At 43.4% G+C, this 18,503-nt stretch overlaps 1 protein-coding gene across 3 annotated transcripts; it reads left to right on the top strand.

Moving 5' to 3' along the window:
• The first annotated feature begins 791 nt into the window (after positions 1 to 791).
• Positions 792 to 17,862, top strand: LOC139374931 (myozenin-2-like). Of its 3 annotated transcripts, none has more exons than XM_071116179.1 (5): positions 792 to 1,002; positions 3,676 to 3,841; positions 14,954 to 15,065; positions 16,458 to 16,641; positions 17,021 to 17,856. In XM_071116179.1, the coding sequence occupies exons 2-5, from the start codon at positions 3,683 to 3,685 to the stop codon at positions 17,250 to 17,252; spliced, it is 687 nt and encodes a 228-aa protein (XP_070972280.1). In that variant the 5' UTR covers positions 792 to 1,002; positions 3,676 to 3,682; the 3' UTR covers positions 17,253 to 17,856. The 3 variants fall into 3 exon arrangements, with proteins under 3 accessions (XP_070972280.1, XP_070972278.1, XP_070972281.1); XM_071116177.1 differs by having other exon boundaries at positions 879 to 1,038; positions 3,675 to 3,841; positions 17,021 to 17,862; XM_071116180.1 differs by lacking the exon at positions 792 to 1,002 and adding an exon at positions 2,148 to 2,416 and having other exon boundaries at positions 3,675 to 3,841.
• Positions 17,863 to 18,503: the final 641 nt, after the last annotated feature.

Here is an 18,503-nt window from a genome sequence, read left to right as displayed (position 1 = left end):
GGTGTGTGGTTGCTTGGTGTGGGGGTGTTTTGCTGGTGACACTGTCAGTGATTTATTTAGAATAAACTTAACCAGCATGGCTACCACAGCATTCCGCAGAGATAGACTAACCCATCTGGTTGGGACAATCATTTGTTTTTCAAGAGGACAATGACCAAACACACCTCCAGGCTGTGTAAGGGCTATTTGACCAAGAAGGAGAGTGATGGAGTGCTGCGTCAGATGATCTCAACCCAATTGAGATGGTTTGGGATGTGTTGGACCGCGGAGTGAAGGAAAAGCAGCCAACAAGTGCTCAGCATATGTGGGAACTCCTTCAAGACTGTTTGAAAAGCATTCCTCATGAAGTTGGTTGAGAGAATGCCAAGAGTGTGCAAAGCTATCATCAAGGCAAAGGATGGTTACTTCAAAGAATCTAAAATATATAATATATATTGATTTGTTTAACACTTTTCTGGATACTACATGATTTCACATGTGTTATTTCATAGTTTTGATGTCTTCACTATTATTCTACACTGTAGAAAATAGAAAGAAATAAAGAAAACCCCTTTTGCCTGGTAGTGTAAATATTTTTTTTAGACCAGAGGAAAGAGTGCCTCCAACCGGCCCTCCAACACCACTTCCAGAGTCATGTCTTCCCTAGACATTCCTAGGCTCCAGGAAACACAAGTGCTCATGAGGGGAGGGCCCTCCCTCGTGTGGGCCCGGTGGCACAGTTCGGGTGCCCTAATCTCTCTCTCTCTCTGATAGCCTCCCCACGTCCCCATTGCTTTGTGAGTGGTTTTGAGTGTTTGGCCTGCTAAATTTAGCCTGTTGATGTAAGCTACATTCCATTGACAACAGACACAGAGACACCCCCCCAACAGATTGGCTTCAGTGGCTGGGAGTGTGAAGTTCAGGTTGGATCGAAACTACCTAGGTCGACCCCTGAGCCTCCTTGCCTTCCAGTCAAGGATCCAGTTTGTTTGAAAGACAAGACAGACAGGACACACACACAGGACAAGTCCCATCAAGGTGTGCAGTTGTGATTCCGAGGTATGGCAAAATAATAGTGTCAATGTTTTGTGCTTTGACCATTCACAACGAGTAACTCTGATTATGCTACTTTCTGATGTATTCAGTCATATTAACTTTGCATTAATCAATATCTCACATCCCTTACTAACAAACTTTTTTATTTTTTTGAGAAAACTTACCAAGAAGCTACAAAATAAATACAACTGTTAGGTTCTACCATAGTCACTCTGAAATAATGTTTCTATGCTTATGTTTTATTAAGAGCAGATTATTCAAAAACGTCTTTCAGGTTCTCATTATATTTCTCATGTTCCAAATGTTATTTTTAATTGTAAACAATTAAAGCACTATAAATGATATACATTTTAGTCATAACATTGAGAGTAAACATTTTTTACAACATGTCTGAAACATGGAAAATGCAAATAAGAAAGGATATGAACATGTTGGGGTAACATTGAAAGCTGTAGTGAAAGTTGGGATGTGAATACAAAAGGGCATTGCTGTTTTGTTTCATTTGTTTGCAAAGAAAAAAAATGTGCACGGCAAAAACATTTTTTACAGTTAATTAAGTTGTGATTTTTTAGGACTTCTGGAATTTGATTTAGGGTAACTAGGCTGTTATATTTGTCACGGAAATATATATATTTTTTTCAAATGCCATCGTGCCAAATATATATATATTTTTTTGTCAAATGCCATCGTGGTTTTGTCAACCCTGGGACGCAATGTTCACCCCTCACCCAACACTGATGATTCACAACGCTGAATGCCATGTGACACCTTAATGCACATAATCTAGCATTTGTTACAAGGTTATTTTAAAGTAAGTGTTGACTTTGCTCTTCAAGCGCAAACAAGGAATTACACCTGCCAATCTGAGTTATATGAGTGAGATGTAATGTTTTGGTTTGGGGTTGACAGAAACCCTGTCCTTGAATTAAATGCCATAACGCCAAGCTAATGCTATCATAAACCTGACATGAAGGCCATCATAATATTTTATGACTGTTTTCTCACAGGACATTAATGGAATATCATAATGCGGTCTAAACAGCATGCAGTAGTTATCCGATAGGTCAACCAGTGTTGCAAGTGCCATGTGAGCGTTACAACTTTACTTCAAACCCTCACTAACAGCAATCTTATTTTATTTATAGAAGTACAGTATGTTGGCTCTCTAATGTTCAGTTCATATCAACACCACAATTTGAAAAGATTTTCCGCTGGGGTAGAACAGAGAGTACATCCTGTGTCCTTTATGTGTTTCCAGTTCCCAGGGGAAAATCGTGTGCCACCCTTCCCAAAGCCAAAATGTCGCAATTCTGTACAATGCCAGCTGGAGAGAGGAAGGTGCATGCAAAGGCTATTTCTCGAGAGGTCCACTGTGCCAATTGTATGATCTGGGCCAGGGCTCAACGACAGCCTCAACAGCAAAGAGAATCAAACTTCTTCTGGTGGAGGGCAGTCATTCATATCCGGGTTGAACATGTCAGGGCCATTTCTCTAGCGGTTGCCATTTAAAGCTAATGGGGATGTTTTACTATCTATGGCAACAAATCCTTCTGTCGTTGTCCTTTTGAAACTGCTATTTTGGGGCGGGTGAGGTGGGGAGTTGTGCAGGGCAGAGTTGGACAACTGTGCGTAGCGATTTAGGGGACTGAGGGTTTGCGCCAGCTGAAGTACATTCTGTCTGGGTATAGCTCATTGAAGCAGCATCATGTTCAGCCTTCAACAAGTAATAGGAACAATAACATAATACAAATTGAATTCAATAAGAAATAATGCATACAAAATTGTAAGACTGCATTTGTCTCAATCGGAGTTGAAAATTCACAAAATGTACCTAGACTTTCTAGAACCCGCAAATAGCAAGTAGCGTTAGCACTGTTGAGTGCAAATTAATGGAAATTCACAAGGCTGTGGTTGCATTGTCCAAAGAGTATACCTAAATCAACTCAACGCACAATTTTGTTTAATAACCATACAATGAAGAATTAACTATTGCAGTATACTGTATATTGAGGCAACCAATTATTATTAAACACGTGCAACCTTTTATCATATTGTGATGCTTACTATACAGCTTGGTTTGAAGCTACGTTCATTTGATTTAGGCATGCTAATTGCTCAGCAGAAAGCATTTTGAAGTTACGCTATGTCATTGATATTATCCCTTCAGATGATATCAGAATAATAATGTTAATGAACCTTTCCTCTGATAAAGGTCTCGCTGTAATCATAAATTATTAAAAATGCATGCTATGTACATTATGTCTTAGGGAGAGTGTCAGAAAAAGTATGTATACTGTATATATTTGGGGATTGCTTTACGGTTGCTTTACTTTTAGAGCAGTAGACTCATGAGATCACCATATATGACATCATTATACAGCTGGAAAACATCCGGTTTACAATGCCCAATAACAAAATCTGACTGCCAATACTGCACTATTAGCTCATCCTAATATGGGTATACAGTATCTCAAAGGATGGCACAAATTGGCGGTTTTGGACAGATTTAAATTCTGTTGTTATTTATGTCTGTAAACAGGAAGTTGCCCTACTGTAGATGATGTCACATTGCTGAGTCTACCTTTAATGTAAAGTCAGTCATGGGCATCTACTGGAACTTGTTTGAATTATTTTTCCAGGGGACACCATGGACCTGGGGATAAAGGTTAGCACTCCCAAAGACATCATGCTGGAGGAGCTGTCACTGCAATCCAACAGAGGCTCTCGTCTTTTCAAAATGCGCCAGCGAAGATCAGAGAAATACACGTTTGAAAGTATCCAAAATGAGGCAAACGTGCAGCTGAGTGTAAGGACTTTTACATGTACATTTGTGTAATTTAGTAATCTAAACGCTCTTATCCCAAAGACCAACAATAAGTGGATGCAAATATGGAGACTTATACAACCACAAAATACAACACACCTCACAACTCACATTCACTACCAATATCATACATCTGGGTTATGCCACACCAGCCATCTTTGATAGACGGGTCATATGGATAGTGTTGCGGGTCGCTTGTTCCACCGCTGTGAGACTGGAGCAGAAAAAGCTGTGACAGGCAGGGTCTTGTTTGTAGAGTTTCAGACTAGAGTTTTACACTCAACTTCAGGACTGGCACTAGGACGAAATCCATGGAGGGCACCTGAAATTAAAGATGTTCACAACTCATATTACTTTATAGCCCTTATAACACAAGGTAGATATTGGTCCCACTACAACATACAACTGTATTCGAAATGCAGCCGTAGGTTACACCTAAACCGTAGCCTATCAAAAATAATGTCACATATATAATAGTAGATGTAAACACAAGATGAAATTGAAAATAGTTTGATGGGTGACAATATTAACATTTGTCAAACAGTGAATGAAGACCAAGAAACAGAGTGCAGCCTATTTACCATGAAGGCACGGAATGGAACGCAATCACGCATATTTTTTTTTTTGCACAAAAAGGCAACCTCAGAACCTCATCATACAGTCCATGATTTTTTTATGTCTATATAGAGTCAAAAAGACGACATCTTATTAAAGGGTGCCGGCACTTCCTGATTTTGCCTCATTTTAGATTTGGTTCATTAAGAAATGTTAACGGCCATGACAGAATTAAAACTTGAGTTGGTTTCGGGGTGTGGTTTGATATCGGTATCTCGGTGTGTGTTTGCAGGTGGGAAGAGTAAGTCAAATTATTTAGCCAATTAGCTTCAGCTGGCTGGCGAGCAACTGTGGCAAAATTAGTTTGACATTGGATAGCCTATCTGGGGTGATAGTTAGAGACCGGCAATAAATGTAAATGAGAAAATATGTTCATGTTTCACACCTTTCAGTTCTCATTAAATGCTTTCAATATTTGTATATTAATTTATACAATGTATTATTGGTCTGAGGTTTTTAAGTCATTTAAATTTGGAGCTATTGGAATTTTAATATATATATTGTCCCATGCTTCTACACCTGCATTGCTTGCTGATTGGAGTTTTAGGCTGGGTTTTTGTACAGCACTTTGAGATATCAGCTGATGTAAGAAGGGCTATATAAATACATTTGATTTGATTTAAATTGTGTAATTTACCGATAGTCCCTAATATCCATAGGGATATCCAAAGTCAACCCACATTTACAACAGGCATTACAATCAGATTGCACTCAGAATTTATTTTTAATTGTGCTGCCAGGTGTGGGCATGTGCGCAGGATTGAAACAAACCCAAACTTAATTTACGTTGTAATGCAGTCCTGACCAGTCTCACAAAACTCAGTTTTGGATGAGACAGACTTTATGAGACTGACTTTATGAACTTAATCCTATTTACACATGCCCGGTTTTGCCAGCCTGTAATGCCGAGTCTGATTATATCAGACACACAGTTATTATTATATCTTGGATATTATGGGTTGAGGGTGTAAGGGTTGAATCCTGGGATCACATTATTGGATCTCTGGACTTTGGGATTTCAAAAGTATTTGTGATTATTTTCATTTACAGTACAGTAACAATGTTTCATTGGATCCAAAAGTGCTTTAATGTAACCATATTCCTGGATTTTAAATATGTTTCTGAGTGACTCATGGTTGCATTAATGATGCGTGCACCCAGACAAAAGTGTTAGAACACATGGGAGATATGGAGAAACATTTCTCTGCACCTACTCTGGCCAGAGGCTCCTGGAGCACTTTGCTCAAGAAATTCTATGTCGCTTATTAGTGCTTGCAGATAGTGTGTGTGTGTGTGTGTGTGTGTGTGTGTGTGTGTATGTGTGTGTGTGTGTGTGTGTGTGTGTGTGTGTGTGTGTGTGTGTGTGTGTGTGTGTGTGTGTGTGTTTGTTACAGAAAGTATTCACACCCCTTGACTTTTTCCACATTTTGTTGTTTTATAGCCTGAATTTGAAATTGATTAAATGTAGATGTTTTTGTCACTGGCCTACTGTCATGACTTGCCCTCCTGGATGGAGATCAAAGGTGCCGGCTAATCAAAGGTTTCAATACCCCCTCTCCTGGGGGAGTTGGCCAGTTATATGACGGTCGTAAATGCCTTGCAGGAACTTTCTCTCCCTTGCCATGCAGTATTGAGGGGAAAGAACCCTTTTGTTACAAAGAGATTCGTCCCGCCAAAACTCCAACATCCAAAAGTAGATAATGAAACAATATTTCTAACACAAAGAATGTGGGAAATGGTCGGGAGGGACATAAAGAACAATCATGTCAGATCACTTTATTTTGTGATGTCATTAAAGATGTTATAATGGAAACATTGTAACTTTAAGAGTTTTCACAATGTATATGTCAGAGTTGTAAAACATATGATTAAATATGAAACTATTTGTGAGAAGATGAAATGTGATTTTAGCCTTCTAAATGAGATAATTGTTTTTCATATTAAGTTTTACCCAGTCGGTAGCCACGCCCACGTGAGCACAGACATTATGCTAAAAGGATGGAACGCCTCTTTTGCCAGAGTGCTTATAAAGGACTCCTAAAGAATTAACATATTAGACCAGTACATTGCCGGGTTGCTACTGGCGTGTAAAATGGTTTAAAATTACTAGACCAGTACATTGCCGGGTTGCTACTGGCGTGTAAAATGACCAAAACATGCCGGGTTGCATATCGGTGTGTAAAGTGGTTCTAGCTGTACCCTGAATAATAAACCATTGACACCAGACAGCATGGAGGGTTGGCTACACGTTGAAATGGTTGCAGTTTAAATATAGTCCAATGTGACCACAGCATGAGCGGAATGATACAAAATGGTAAGACCCTCTGAAACTCAACAGGGAAGAAGAAGACTAAGACATGCATCGCCTGCAGCTCTGCATGTAATGTATTCTAGGAAACTCGACCGAAGAAGAGAAAAGAAGAACATTTCCCTCTCAACACCGTGCGGTATGTCTGATGTATCCATTCTAAAGAACAAAGAAAGCCTACTACAACAACTGAGGACATTGTGACCTCTGGTGAACAACCAGAGACTTACACAACCAGAGACTTCTTTCGAACTGACTCCCCATAGATGGACCGGGCGATTTCAACAGAGAGAGATGACAAAGAAATACAAGTGTAAATATATATACATTGCAATTATTTTTGAATGAGCAATCGTTCATGTGCAAAGTATTCACATTCCCATGAGCATAGTTATCCAACTGTATGTACAATGTTTCCCACTCTATATCTGTCCCCACCCCCTCGCCATTGTGTAACAAGCCGTCATATCAGGTTAGTCCACTAGGGACTTTTCATTGCATTATGTTAGTAATCAACATAAACACAAACACAGGATAGAGTGTATGTAATTCTGTGTGATTATTTAGTTAGTTAGTAAATATTAGTAAAAATATGTGTATCGCTGAATTATCATTTTAGACTAGGGTTCGTGCAGATTTGAAGTCAACGTTGTTCAGAATGAGACTGATATGGGGTAATAATAATAACTAATGGATGACTGGTAGGATAACGATATATTCTGATATATTCTTGAGTTAATTCGGGAAACTGTAACTCATTAAACATACTTTTTCTGTGGTGCTTGCTAATGAGTTAATTATTGCATGATACATTTAATCACGTCATTATTAAACATAGTTAATTGATTTGATAAAATAGCTGTCATCACATGAAAGATAGTCACGACACTACACACAATATCCCATAATGTCAAAGTTGAATTATGTTTTTAGACATTTTTACAAATTAATAAAAAATGAAAAGGTAAAATGTCTTGAGTCAATAATGATTCATCCCCTTCATTATGGCAAGCCTAAATAAGTTTAGCAGTAATGTTTTGCTTAACAAGTCATAATAAGTTGCCTGGACTCACTCTCTGTGTAATAATAGTGTTTAACATGACTTTTGAATGACTACCTCATCTCTGTACCCTACACATACATTATCTGTAAGGTCTCTCAGTCGAGCAGTGAATTTCAACCACAGATTCCATCACAAAGACCAGGGAAGTTTTCCAATGCTTGGCACCATTGGCAGATGGGTAAAAAAAATCTAAAAAGCAGAAAATTACTATCCTTTGAGCATGGTAAAGTTATTAATTTCACTTTGGATGGTGTATCAATACACCCAGTCACTACAAAGATACAGGTGTCCTTCCTACCTCAGTCGCGGAGAGGAAGGTAACTTCTCTGGTATTTCACCATGAGCCAATGGTGACTTTAATTAAAACAGTTACAGAGTTTAGTGGCTGTGATAGGAGAATGGATGGATAAACAACATTGTATTTACTCCACAATGCTAACCTAAATGACAGACTGAAAAGATGAAAGCCTACACAGAATAAAAATATTCCAAAACATGCATTCTGCTTACAATAAGGCGCTTATAAAGTTAATTTCTTAGCCAATTTTTGTTGCAGTTTAACTTATGTCCTGAATACAAAGTATTATGTTTTGAGGAAAATCTAACACAAAACCTCACTGAGTACCACTCTTCATATTTTCAATTATGGTGGTGTCTGCATCATGTTATGTGCATGCTTGTCATCAACATGGACTAGGGAGTTTTTTAAGATAAAATAAACAGAATAGGGCTAAGCACAGGAAAAATCCTAGAGGAAAACCTGGTTTAGTCTGCTTTCCAGCAGACAATGGCAGACAAATTCACCTTTCAGCAGGACAATAACCTAAAACACAAGGTCAAATATACACTGGAGTTGCTTACCAAGACGACATTCGATATTCCTGATTGGCCTAGTTACGGTTCTGACTTTAATTAGCTTGAAGATCTATGGCAAGACTTAAAAATGGTTGTCTAGCAATGATCAACAACTATATTGTACAATCCAGGTATGCAAGGCTCTTAGAGACTTAAAGACTCACAGCTGTAATTGCTGCCAAAGGTACAGTGCCTTGCGAAAGTATTTCAGGCTTCAAACATAAAGATATAAAACTGTATTTTTTTGTGAAGAATAAACAACAAGTGGGACACAATCATGAAGTGGAACGACATTTATTGGATATTTCAAACTTTTTTAACAAATCAAAAACTGAAAAATTGGCTGTGCAAAATTATTGTGGCAAAAGGTCGCAAAGTTCAAGGGGGCCGAATACTTTCGCAAGGCACTGTATATGTATTGACAGTGTTGTGAATACTTATGTTGTCACGAACCTCGCCGAGGATGGTGCCTCTTCCTGTTCGGGCGGTGCTCGGCGGTCGTCGTCGCCGGCCTATTAGCTGCCATCGATTCCCTTTCCGTTTGTTTTGGGTTATTGGTTAATTGGGTACACCTGTTTTGTATTAGGGTTTGTTTGTAGGGTATTTAGGGGCACTAGGCCCGCTGGGTATTTGTGCGGGCTTGTTTTTGTTACTCTGGGTTTTGATGGTGTGATTTGTTCTTGTATTTATTCTCCGGACTGTTTAGTCCTGTTGTTGTTTTGGACTGGCAACTTATTTACGCCCTGTGTGTTGGCGTGACTGTTTTAGTTGCGCTGGGGAATAAATCTGAAAAAACGACTGAACTCTGCTCTCTGTGCCTGATTCCACCCACCACACCTAGTAGATCGTAACAGAAGCCCGCACCATGAAATGGAGTCAGCAGGAGCAGCGACCACTCCTCTCCCCACTATGGAGGAGCGCGTTCATCACCACACAGCTGTCCTCCATCGGATTGGTACCGCGATGGACCAGATGATGGAGAGGATGGAACGATGGGAGAGGAGTGGTCTCCCGACGTCTACCCCAGCTCCCCCACTGCCGACACCTACGTCGTCCTCTGGGTCCGGCGCACTACGTCTCTCCCTCCCGAGGGAGTACGATGGAGCGGCTGCTGGGTGCCAGGGATTTTTGCTCCAGCTGGAGCTCTACCTGGCTACCGTGCGTCCGGCTCCCTCGGGTGAGGAGAGTGTGAGCCTCCTCATCTCCTGTTTAACGGGCAGGGCCCTGGACTGGGCTAACGCAGTCTGGAACTGTCCAGACTCGGCTCGGGACAACTACCTGGAGTTCACCCGCCGTTTCCGAGCAGTGTTCGATCATCCACCAGAGGGTAAAGCGGCGGGTGAACGACTGTTCCACCTCAGACAGGAGACGAGGAGCGCGCAGGACTTTGCGTTGGAGTTTAGGACCCTAGCTGCTGGTGCTGGGTGGAATGACAGGGCCCTGATGGACTATTACCGGTGTAGTCTCCGGGAGGACGTCCGCCGGGAGCTGGCTTGCAGGGACACAACTCTCTCCCTGGATGAACTAATAGACATGTCTATTCGATTGGACAACCTGCTAGCTGCCCGCGGGCGTTCAGAAGGGGTCCTGTTAATTCCACCTTCCAGCTCTCCCACTCCCACTCCGATGGAGTTGGGAGGAGCTGCATCTAGGGGGATCAGAGGGGGCTCCTCCTGCTCCTATTGTGGACGGAGAGGACACACTTCGGACCGGTGTTGGAGGAGTCCCTCTGGGAGTCGAGATGGTCGGCAGAACGCTCCTCGGCCACCCCAGGTGAGTAAGCACCAAACTCATCCAGAGCTCCCTGTTGGTCACATGTTTTTGCTAATTTTTTTCCCTGCATTTTCCCCCTCTCTGCAGCATAAGGCGCTAGTCGATTCAGGCGCAGCTGTGAGTTTTATGGATCGTGGACTCGCCCGTAAATTGGGTATTCCGTTAGTGCAGATAGATCCACCTGTCCCTGTGCACTCCTTAGATAGCCGACCGCTAGGGTCAGGGCTGGTCAGGGAGGCCACGATTCCGCTGGACATGGTAACGCAGGGGAATCATAGGGAGAAGATCAGTTTCTACCTTATTGATTCACCTGGGTTTCCGATGGTGTTGGGGGTTCCCTGGCTGGCTATTCACAATCCCCTTATTTCCTGGAAACAGGGGGCTCTTAAGGGGTGGTCAGACGAGTGTTCAGAGAGGTGTATAGGAGTTTCCATCGGTGCCACGACGGTGGAGAGTCCAGACCAGGTTTCCACCGTGCGCATTCCCCCAGAATATGCCGATTTGGCTATCGCTTTTAGTAAGAAGAAGGCGACCAAATTACCACCCCATCGACGGTGGGATTGCATGATAAACCTCCTGGAGAACGCTGCACTTCCCCGGAGTCATGTGTACCCACTGTCACAGGAGGAGACGCTGGCTATGGAAACTTATGTCACGGAAGCTCTGAGACAGGGGTACATTCGGCCCTCCATGTCACCCGTCTCCTCAAGTTTTTTTTTTGTGAGGAAAAAGGAGGGAGGTCTGCGTCCGTGCATTGATTATCGAGGTCTCAATTCGATCACAGTGGGTTTTAGTTATCCGCTACCTCTCATCGCTACGGCGGTGGAATCATTCCACGGAGCGCGTTTCTTCACAAAACTGGACCTCAGGAGCACATATAATCTGGTGCGTATTCAGGGAGGAGACGAGTGGAAAACAGCGTTTAGTACCACATCAGGCCACTATGAGTACCGCGTCATGCCGTATGGGTTGAAAAATGCTCCAGCCGTCTTTCAATCTTTTGTAGATGAGATTCTCAGGGACTTGCATGGGGGGTGTGGTAGTCTATATTGATGACATCTTGATTTATTCTGCCACACGCGCCGCGCATGTTTCCCTGGTGCGCAAGGTTCTTGGGCGACTGCTGGAGCATGACCTATACGTCAAGGCTGAGAAATGTGTGTTCTCCAAACCAGCCGTTTCCTTCTTGGGTTATCGCATTTCCAGCTCGGGGATGATGATGGAGTGTGACCGCGTTAACGCCATGCGTAATTGGCCGACTCCGACCACGGTAAAGGAGGTGCAGCGGTTTTTAGGGTTTGCCAATTACTACCGGAGGTTTATCCGGGGTTTTGGCCAAGTAGCGGCGCCCATTACCTCACTGCTGAACGGGGGGCCGGTGCGTTTGCGGTGGTCAGCAGAGGCTGATGGAGCCTTCAACCAGTTGAAGGCACTGTTCACTGGGGCTCCCGTGTTGGCGCATCCGGACCCTTCGTTAGCATTCATAGTGGAGGTGGATGCGTCTGAGGCTGGGGTTAGAGCCGTGCTGTCTCAGCGCTCGGGCACGCCACCGAAGCTCCGTCCCTGCGCTTTCTTTTCTAAGAGGCTGGGTCCGGCGGAGCGGAACAATGATGTGGGGGACCGGGAGTTACTAGCTATGGTAAAGGCCCTGAAGGTGTGGAGACACTGGCTAGAGGGGGCTAAACACCCTTTTCTCATCTGGACTGATCACCGTAATCTGGAGTATATTCGAGCAGCGAGGAGACTGAATCCGCGCCAGGCTAGGTGGGCCATGTTCTTTACACGTTTTAGATTTACGATCTCTTACAGACCAGGTTCCCTCAACACTAAGGCCGACGCGCTGTCCCGTCTCTATGACACCGAGGACCGGTCTATCGAACCCACTCCCATCCTTCCAGCTTCTCGGCTGGTGGCCCCAGTGGTATGGGAGGTGGACGCGGACATCGAGCGGGCGTTGAGGGTTGAACCTGCGCCTGCACAGTGTCCGACTGGTAGAAGTTACGTACCGCTTGGTGTTCGTGATAAGTTGATTCGGTGGGCTCACACACTACCGTCTGCGGGTCATCCGGGGATCGATAGGACAGTGCGGGGTCTTAGAGGGAAATACTGGTGGCCCACCTTAGCTAGGGATGTGAGGCTCTTTGTCTCTTCCTGTTCGGTATGCGCCCAGAGTAAGGCTCCTAGGCACCTTCCTAGAGGGAAGTTACAGCCCCTCCCGGTTCCACAACGGCCATGGTCCCATCTCTCGGTAGATTTCTTTACTGATCTTCCCCCATCTCAGGGGAACACTACCGTTCTGGTCGTTGTGGATCGGTTCTCTAAGTCTTGCCGTCTCCTCCCATTGCCTGGTCTCCCTACGGCCCTACAGACTGCAGAGGCTCTTTTTACCCACGTCTTCCGGCACTATGGGGTCCCAGAGGATATTGTCTCCGATCGGGGTCCTCAGTTCACATCTCGGGTTTGGAAGGCGTTTATGGAGCGTCTGGGGATCTCGGTCAGCCTTACCTCTGGTTATCACCCCGAAAGTAATGGGCAGGTGGAGAGAGTAAACCAGGAAGTGGGCAGGTTTCTGAGGTCGTATTGCCAGGACCGGCCAGGAGAATGGGCGAGGTACGACCCGTGGGCAGAGTTAGCCCAGAATTCTCTTCGGCATTCGTCCACGAATATGTCGCCATTCGAATGTGTACTGGGCTACCAGCCGGTCCTGGCTCCGTGGAATCAGAGTCAGACTGAGGCTCCTGCGGTGGAGGAGTGGGTACAGCGCTCTAGAGAGACCTGGCGGGCAGTCCAGGATTCTCTCAGGCAGGCCAGTGAACGGCAGAAGAGAGACGCTGACCGCCACCGCAGTGAGGCCCCGGTGTTCGCACCAGGGGACAGGGTCTGGCTCTCGACCCGAAACCTGTCCCACCGCCTGCCCTGCCGGAAGCTGGGGCCGCAGTGTGTGGGGCCATTTAAAGTCCTGAGGAGGATAAACGAGGTGTGTTATAGATTGCAACTTCCCTCTTATTATCGTATTAACCCCTCGTTTCATGTGTCTCTCCTCAGGCCGGTGGTAGCTGGTCCCCTACAAGACGGTGAGGTACCGGAGGTCCCTCCACCCCCTCTGGATATCGAGGGGTCCCCGGCGTACACAGTACGAGCTATTCTGGACTCGAGACGCCGGGTGAGGGGCCTGCAGTACCTCGTGGACGGGGAGGGGTACGGTCCGGAGGAGAGGTGCTGGGTACCGGGGAGGGACATTTTAGATCCTTCCCTCTTGAGGGATTTCCATCGCCTCCACCCGGATCGCCCTGCGCCTCGTCCTCCGGGTCGTCCTCGAGGCCGGGGTCGGCGCGCTGCGGGAGCCGCGCGTCAGGGGGGGGGGTACTGTCACGAACCTCGCCGAGGATGGTGCCTCTTCCTGTTCGGGCGGTGCTCGGCGGTCGTCGTCGCCGGCCTATTAGCTGCCATCGATTCCCTTTCCGTTTGTTTTGGGTTATTGGTTAATTGGGTACACCTGTTTTGTATTAGGGTTTGTTTGTAGGGTATTTAGGGGCACTAGGCCCGCTGGGTATTTGTGCGGGCTTGTTTTTGTTACTCTGGGTTTTGATGGTGTGATTTGTTCTTGTATTTATTCTCCGGACTGTTTAGTCCTGTTGTTGTTTTGGACTGGCAACTTATTTACGCCCTGTGTGTTGGCGTGACTGTTTTAGTTGCGCTGGGGAATAAATCTGAAGAAACGACTGAACTCTGCTCTCTGCGCCTGATTCCACCCACCACACCTAGTAGATCGTAACATATGTAAGTGAGATATTTCTGAATTTAATTTACAATGAATGTGCCAAAAACTTCTACAACCATATTTTTTGTCATTATAGGATAGTGTGTGTAGATGTGTGAGAAAAAAAAATATTTAATCAACTTTGAATTCAGGCTGTAACACAACAAAATGTGGAATAAGTCAAGGGTATGAATACTTTCTGGATTATATGCATTATATGTTCATGTGTACATTGGTTAGATGCCAGTCCACAGGGGGTATACTGTAGCACTGCTAAATGACAAAAATTATTTGTTACATGTAAATATTTAGTATTGTGATTGTGTATCAACTATGGGGGGGATCTGGTTGCAAATGACTGTTTTTACTTTTGGCAACTGTTCAAATTGAGCAACATTGCACATAAAGTGCCATGTTCTCAACATTGCACATCAATTCTCAACATTGCAAACAAACATGCATTAGTTGCTATTTCAAGTCTTTTGATGGGCATTTTGGTGGTAGCTGATCCTGCTTTGATGTTATGCCCAAGCTTTAGCTCAGTGTGCTAAGTTAACATGGTCGTAAAACCTGCGATCGATCTACCCATTTACCTAGTGGGTCTCATTTACTCAAAGTGAACAATTCGTTGCAGATAATCCCCAAATGAATAAATTAGATCAGAACTGAGCAAAAGGGTAAAGCTTTGCTGATAACAAAATACTTTCCATTTTTTTCCAGAGGGATCTGCTAGCTGAGAATGTAGACAGTGCCGAAAACAAAGAGGGATCAAAAACACTTCCTTACACACCCGCCCCAGGAAACCCTTCAAATCCAGAAAGCATTGCACCAGGTATGTAGCTACCACATCAATATTCTAAATATATGAATGCTTATAAGGCGGAATAATATAGTTTAAGGGAATAATAAGGGCTTATTAAAATATCTTTATTTCATTATTACGTAGTGTTAAGCATGAGTAACGCTTCACTTGAAGGGATCCTACATAAGGACTTCATAAGACATTCATAACTCATGCATACTGCATTCATAAGTAAATGTCGCTTTTCAACAACTAGAAATTGATATGTATGCTATTTCTTGCAATTGTTGACATGAACATTTATGAACTGCTTATGTACTGTTTATGAAGGGGTTGTGAATGCATTTTTAAGGCCCTATTTAGATGTTCATGTTACCTCTAAGGACCAGTCTAATTCCCCATAGTGACTCAGCAGACCTCTGGCCTTTAAGCAGGCTACATGAGAAGCATTTCCTTTCCCTGCATTAAATTGTCAGCAGGAGATAGCAACAGAACACTCTTATAGAATCTGATGTGACCAAGCATGGTGTCAACCCATGTCAACTGGACCAACCCGCTTTTCACACAAAGGATGAACGCACACTTATGGTGTGCACTATTTTAAGACATGAGCTAATGATGGACCAAATTGTCTCAATCTGCCAGTGTTGAGTCTACATCACCTTTTTCACTGCTCTAGTTTATACTGTTATTAGATTATAGTGGCTATTGATAAAACAGCACCGCCACAGTCATTTTGACACCTATTTTGTTTTCCAAGCAATAAAAAACAGGTAATACTAAACAAAAATTGTACTTTTTTTTTTGTGTTATGTCTTGATGAAATTAGCATGGAGGAACAGGTGGTAACAACGGAGTGACTAAAGTGTTGTGTTTGTTACCTTGCTCTGTCTACATCAGGGATCATCAACTAGATTCAGCCGTGAGCTAAAATTTTTCCTGGAGCGGATGGTCGGGGGGCCGGAACAGAATTACAAATAATTTGTGGACTGCAAATTGACTGCACGAACCCCAAACAGATATAATGTTTGACTAAAACATAATCATTCCAGTCTTGCTTATATGATCCCGTGTCTCTCTATAATGCTTGGGAATACTTGGGAACAGATTTCTAAAATTACAATCACTTGGAGCTGATATCCTGGTGTTTGTACAGTCTTTTATGTCCAGCAATGAAAATTCAACACAAAAAAACTTGGCGGGACGCCTGTTGGGGAACCCTGGTCTGGACAAAATACAGGCTCAATGCCCTAGTACTTTTTCACATTTCTTGTGCAAAGATGACAAGCAAGAAATTGCCAGTAATCATGTATCTAACTAAAGTCCAACCGCACAGATATACTAATGTGTTGATAGGATAAGTGAGTGTCTATACACTGCACTGCTGGTCTTATGATTATATCTTCTTGGCATGTATCTCAGGATATGGAGGCCCCTTGAAGGATGTCCCTGCAGAGTCGTTCAACTCTACAGCTATACCCAAGTCCTACCACTCCCCTTGGGAGCAGGCTATCAATAACGACCCCAACCTGGCCGAGACCCTCAATATCAGGATGCCTGTCCCTGAACCCAGACCAGAGGCTCCTGAATACAAGAGCTTTAACAGGTGAAGTGTTCTGAGGAGAGTTTTCAGACAACTGCTATTCAACAACTTAAGCCAAAGATTTCCGAGCTACTTGAACATACTGCATCAGCCATGCACTTCTCTCAATGGCAGACTTTGAGTTAACTATGCAAATTTCAAGGTTGGGATAGTACTCTCAGTAGATCGGTTCCTCAGTACTTATAATGACATTGATTTTGCAAACATTTCAATGGAATTAAATGGTTTTCTTATAAAACAGTTCAGATTCACTGTTACATGGATGCACTACTGTAACGCTCCATAAAAAGCCAGCTTTCTTTATTCTATGCAACCGTCACATCTTTAAAGATCTTCATTTTGATTTTGGATTCACTCTTGTATCTCTACATCTGATTTCCAGGGTGGCCACACCGTTTGGTGGTTTCGACAAAGCCCCCCAGAGCAGTGGGATCACGTTCAAGCTCCCCGAGATCGACCTGAACCTCCCCAACTACTCTGAGCTCCAGGACCCAGGGGTGAAACGGCCCACCTTCAACAGGGTCGCACAGGGATGGATAACCGACGGCATCCCACTGATCCTGCCCACCGTGCCTCTGGAACCTATGCCCATCCCTGAGTCCGATGACCTCTAGATGACCTTTAAATGACCCATAAATACCTGGAAAGACAAGAGAGCACCGGTCCAACAAGATCCACTGCTGGCACCTCTAACCTTACTGCCTGATCTGCGATATAGGGGTTGGAGCTGAAGCCTAAATCATGATTATTGAATATGTGCAACCGACGACGAACTGATGGTTTCAAATAGGGGTTCCCTGCTGTCCTGTTTCAATTCTGTGCCATTTGCATGAGTAATGATACTGATGGTTAGTTTTAAATTGTCTATTCAGAGAATAACATGTAAATAAATAGCACACATGACAGAAATGTTATTGAAATGTCTAAGAGAAAAAATATGAGTAATACATTGAAACTCCAATACATCTTTTGGCTTATATTGGATATCAGATACAAAAGTATCTTTGTCTTTAATTATGTAGACATGTTGCCTATTAATCTTTTAGAATGGGCTTATCGATGTGCAAATAAAAATGTATATCTCTTTTCATGACATTGTATAATTAATTGGCTTTTGTAAATCAATGTGTGGTTTGGATATGTGGAACAAATTAACTTGTTATGTACAGTACTTTGACTTGAAACACAATTCCTGCAAATTAAAAGAAAAGTAAGTGGGCTACAGTGTACATGCTATTTGTTAATTAGTAACAATACAGCAATCATTTTGAAAGTATTGCTTAAGCAACGTACCTATCGGAAGAAAAAACAATACCGAGTTACAGTATGCTAACATTAAAGAACCAACACATACCAAATTGAACCGGAAAATAGTTTCACTGACTTTGTAACAGTTCCCCGATTTCAAATATTTTTTAAAAAGATAGGACAGTGCTTAGTTATTTCAGGGTACTACCCAGGAACTGTATGACCAACTACAGACCAACAACCATACACCAACAACAGTTGATGATGTCTGATCCACACACACACACACACACACACACACACACACACACACACACACACACACACACACACACACACACACACACACAATCAGGTATTAAGGTAAGACCCAGATGCAGACAACGTCGAATTAACAATGGTTTAATAATGGGGCAAAGGTACAGGTCGGCAGGCAGGCTCATGGGCAGGCAGAGTGGTCAAGCAGGCGGGCTCAGGACAGGCAATGATCAAAACCAGGAGGCCAAGAAAAAGAGAGACTGGAAAAAGCAGGCGCTGAGACACAAAAACGCTGGTTGACTTGACAAACAAGAAGAACTGGCAACAGACAAACAGAGAACACAGGTATAAATACACAG

Source organism: Oncorhynchus clarkii, chromosome 19 (genome assembly GCF_045791955.1).
Source record: "Oncorhynchus clarkii lewisi isolate Uvic-CL-2024 chromosome 19, UVic_Ocla_1.0, whole genome shotgun sequence".
Classification (NCBI taxonomy): Eukaryota; Metazoa; Chordata; class Actinopteri; order Salmoniformes; family Salmonidae; genus Oncorhynchus; species Oncorhynchus clarkii.
The sequence above is the reverse complement of the archived record's forward strand: the minus strand, read 5'-3'. Positions and strand labels throughout refer to the sequence as shown.

Coding starts and splice junctions, on each gene's coding strand:
- LOC139374931 (XM_071116180.1), top strand. CDS start 2,335: ATGTCGCAATTCTGTACAATGCCAGCTGGAGAGAGGAAGGTGCATGCA. Junction 3,842..14,953: donor AGGCAAACGTGCAGCTGAGT/GTAAGGACTTTT, acceptor ATTTTTTTCCAG/AGGGATCTGCTAGCTGAGAA. Junction 16,642..17,020: donor GAATACAAGAGCTTTAACAG/GTGAAGTGTTCT, acceptor TCTGATTTCCAG/GGTGGCCACACCGTTTGGTG.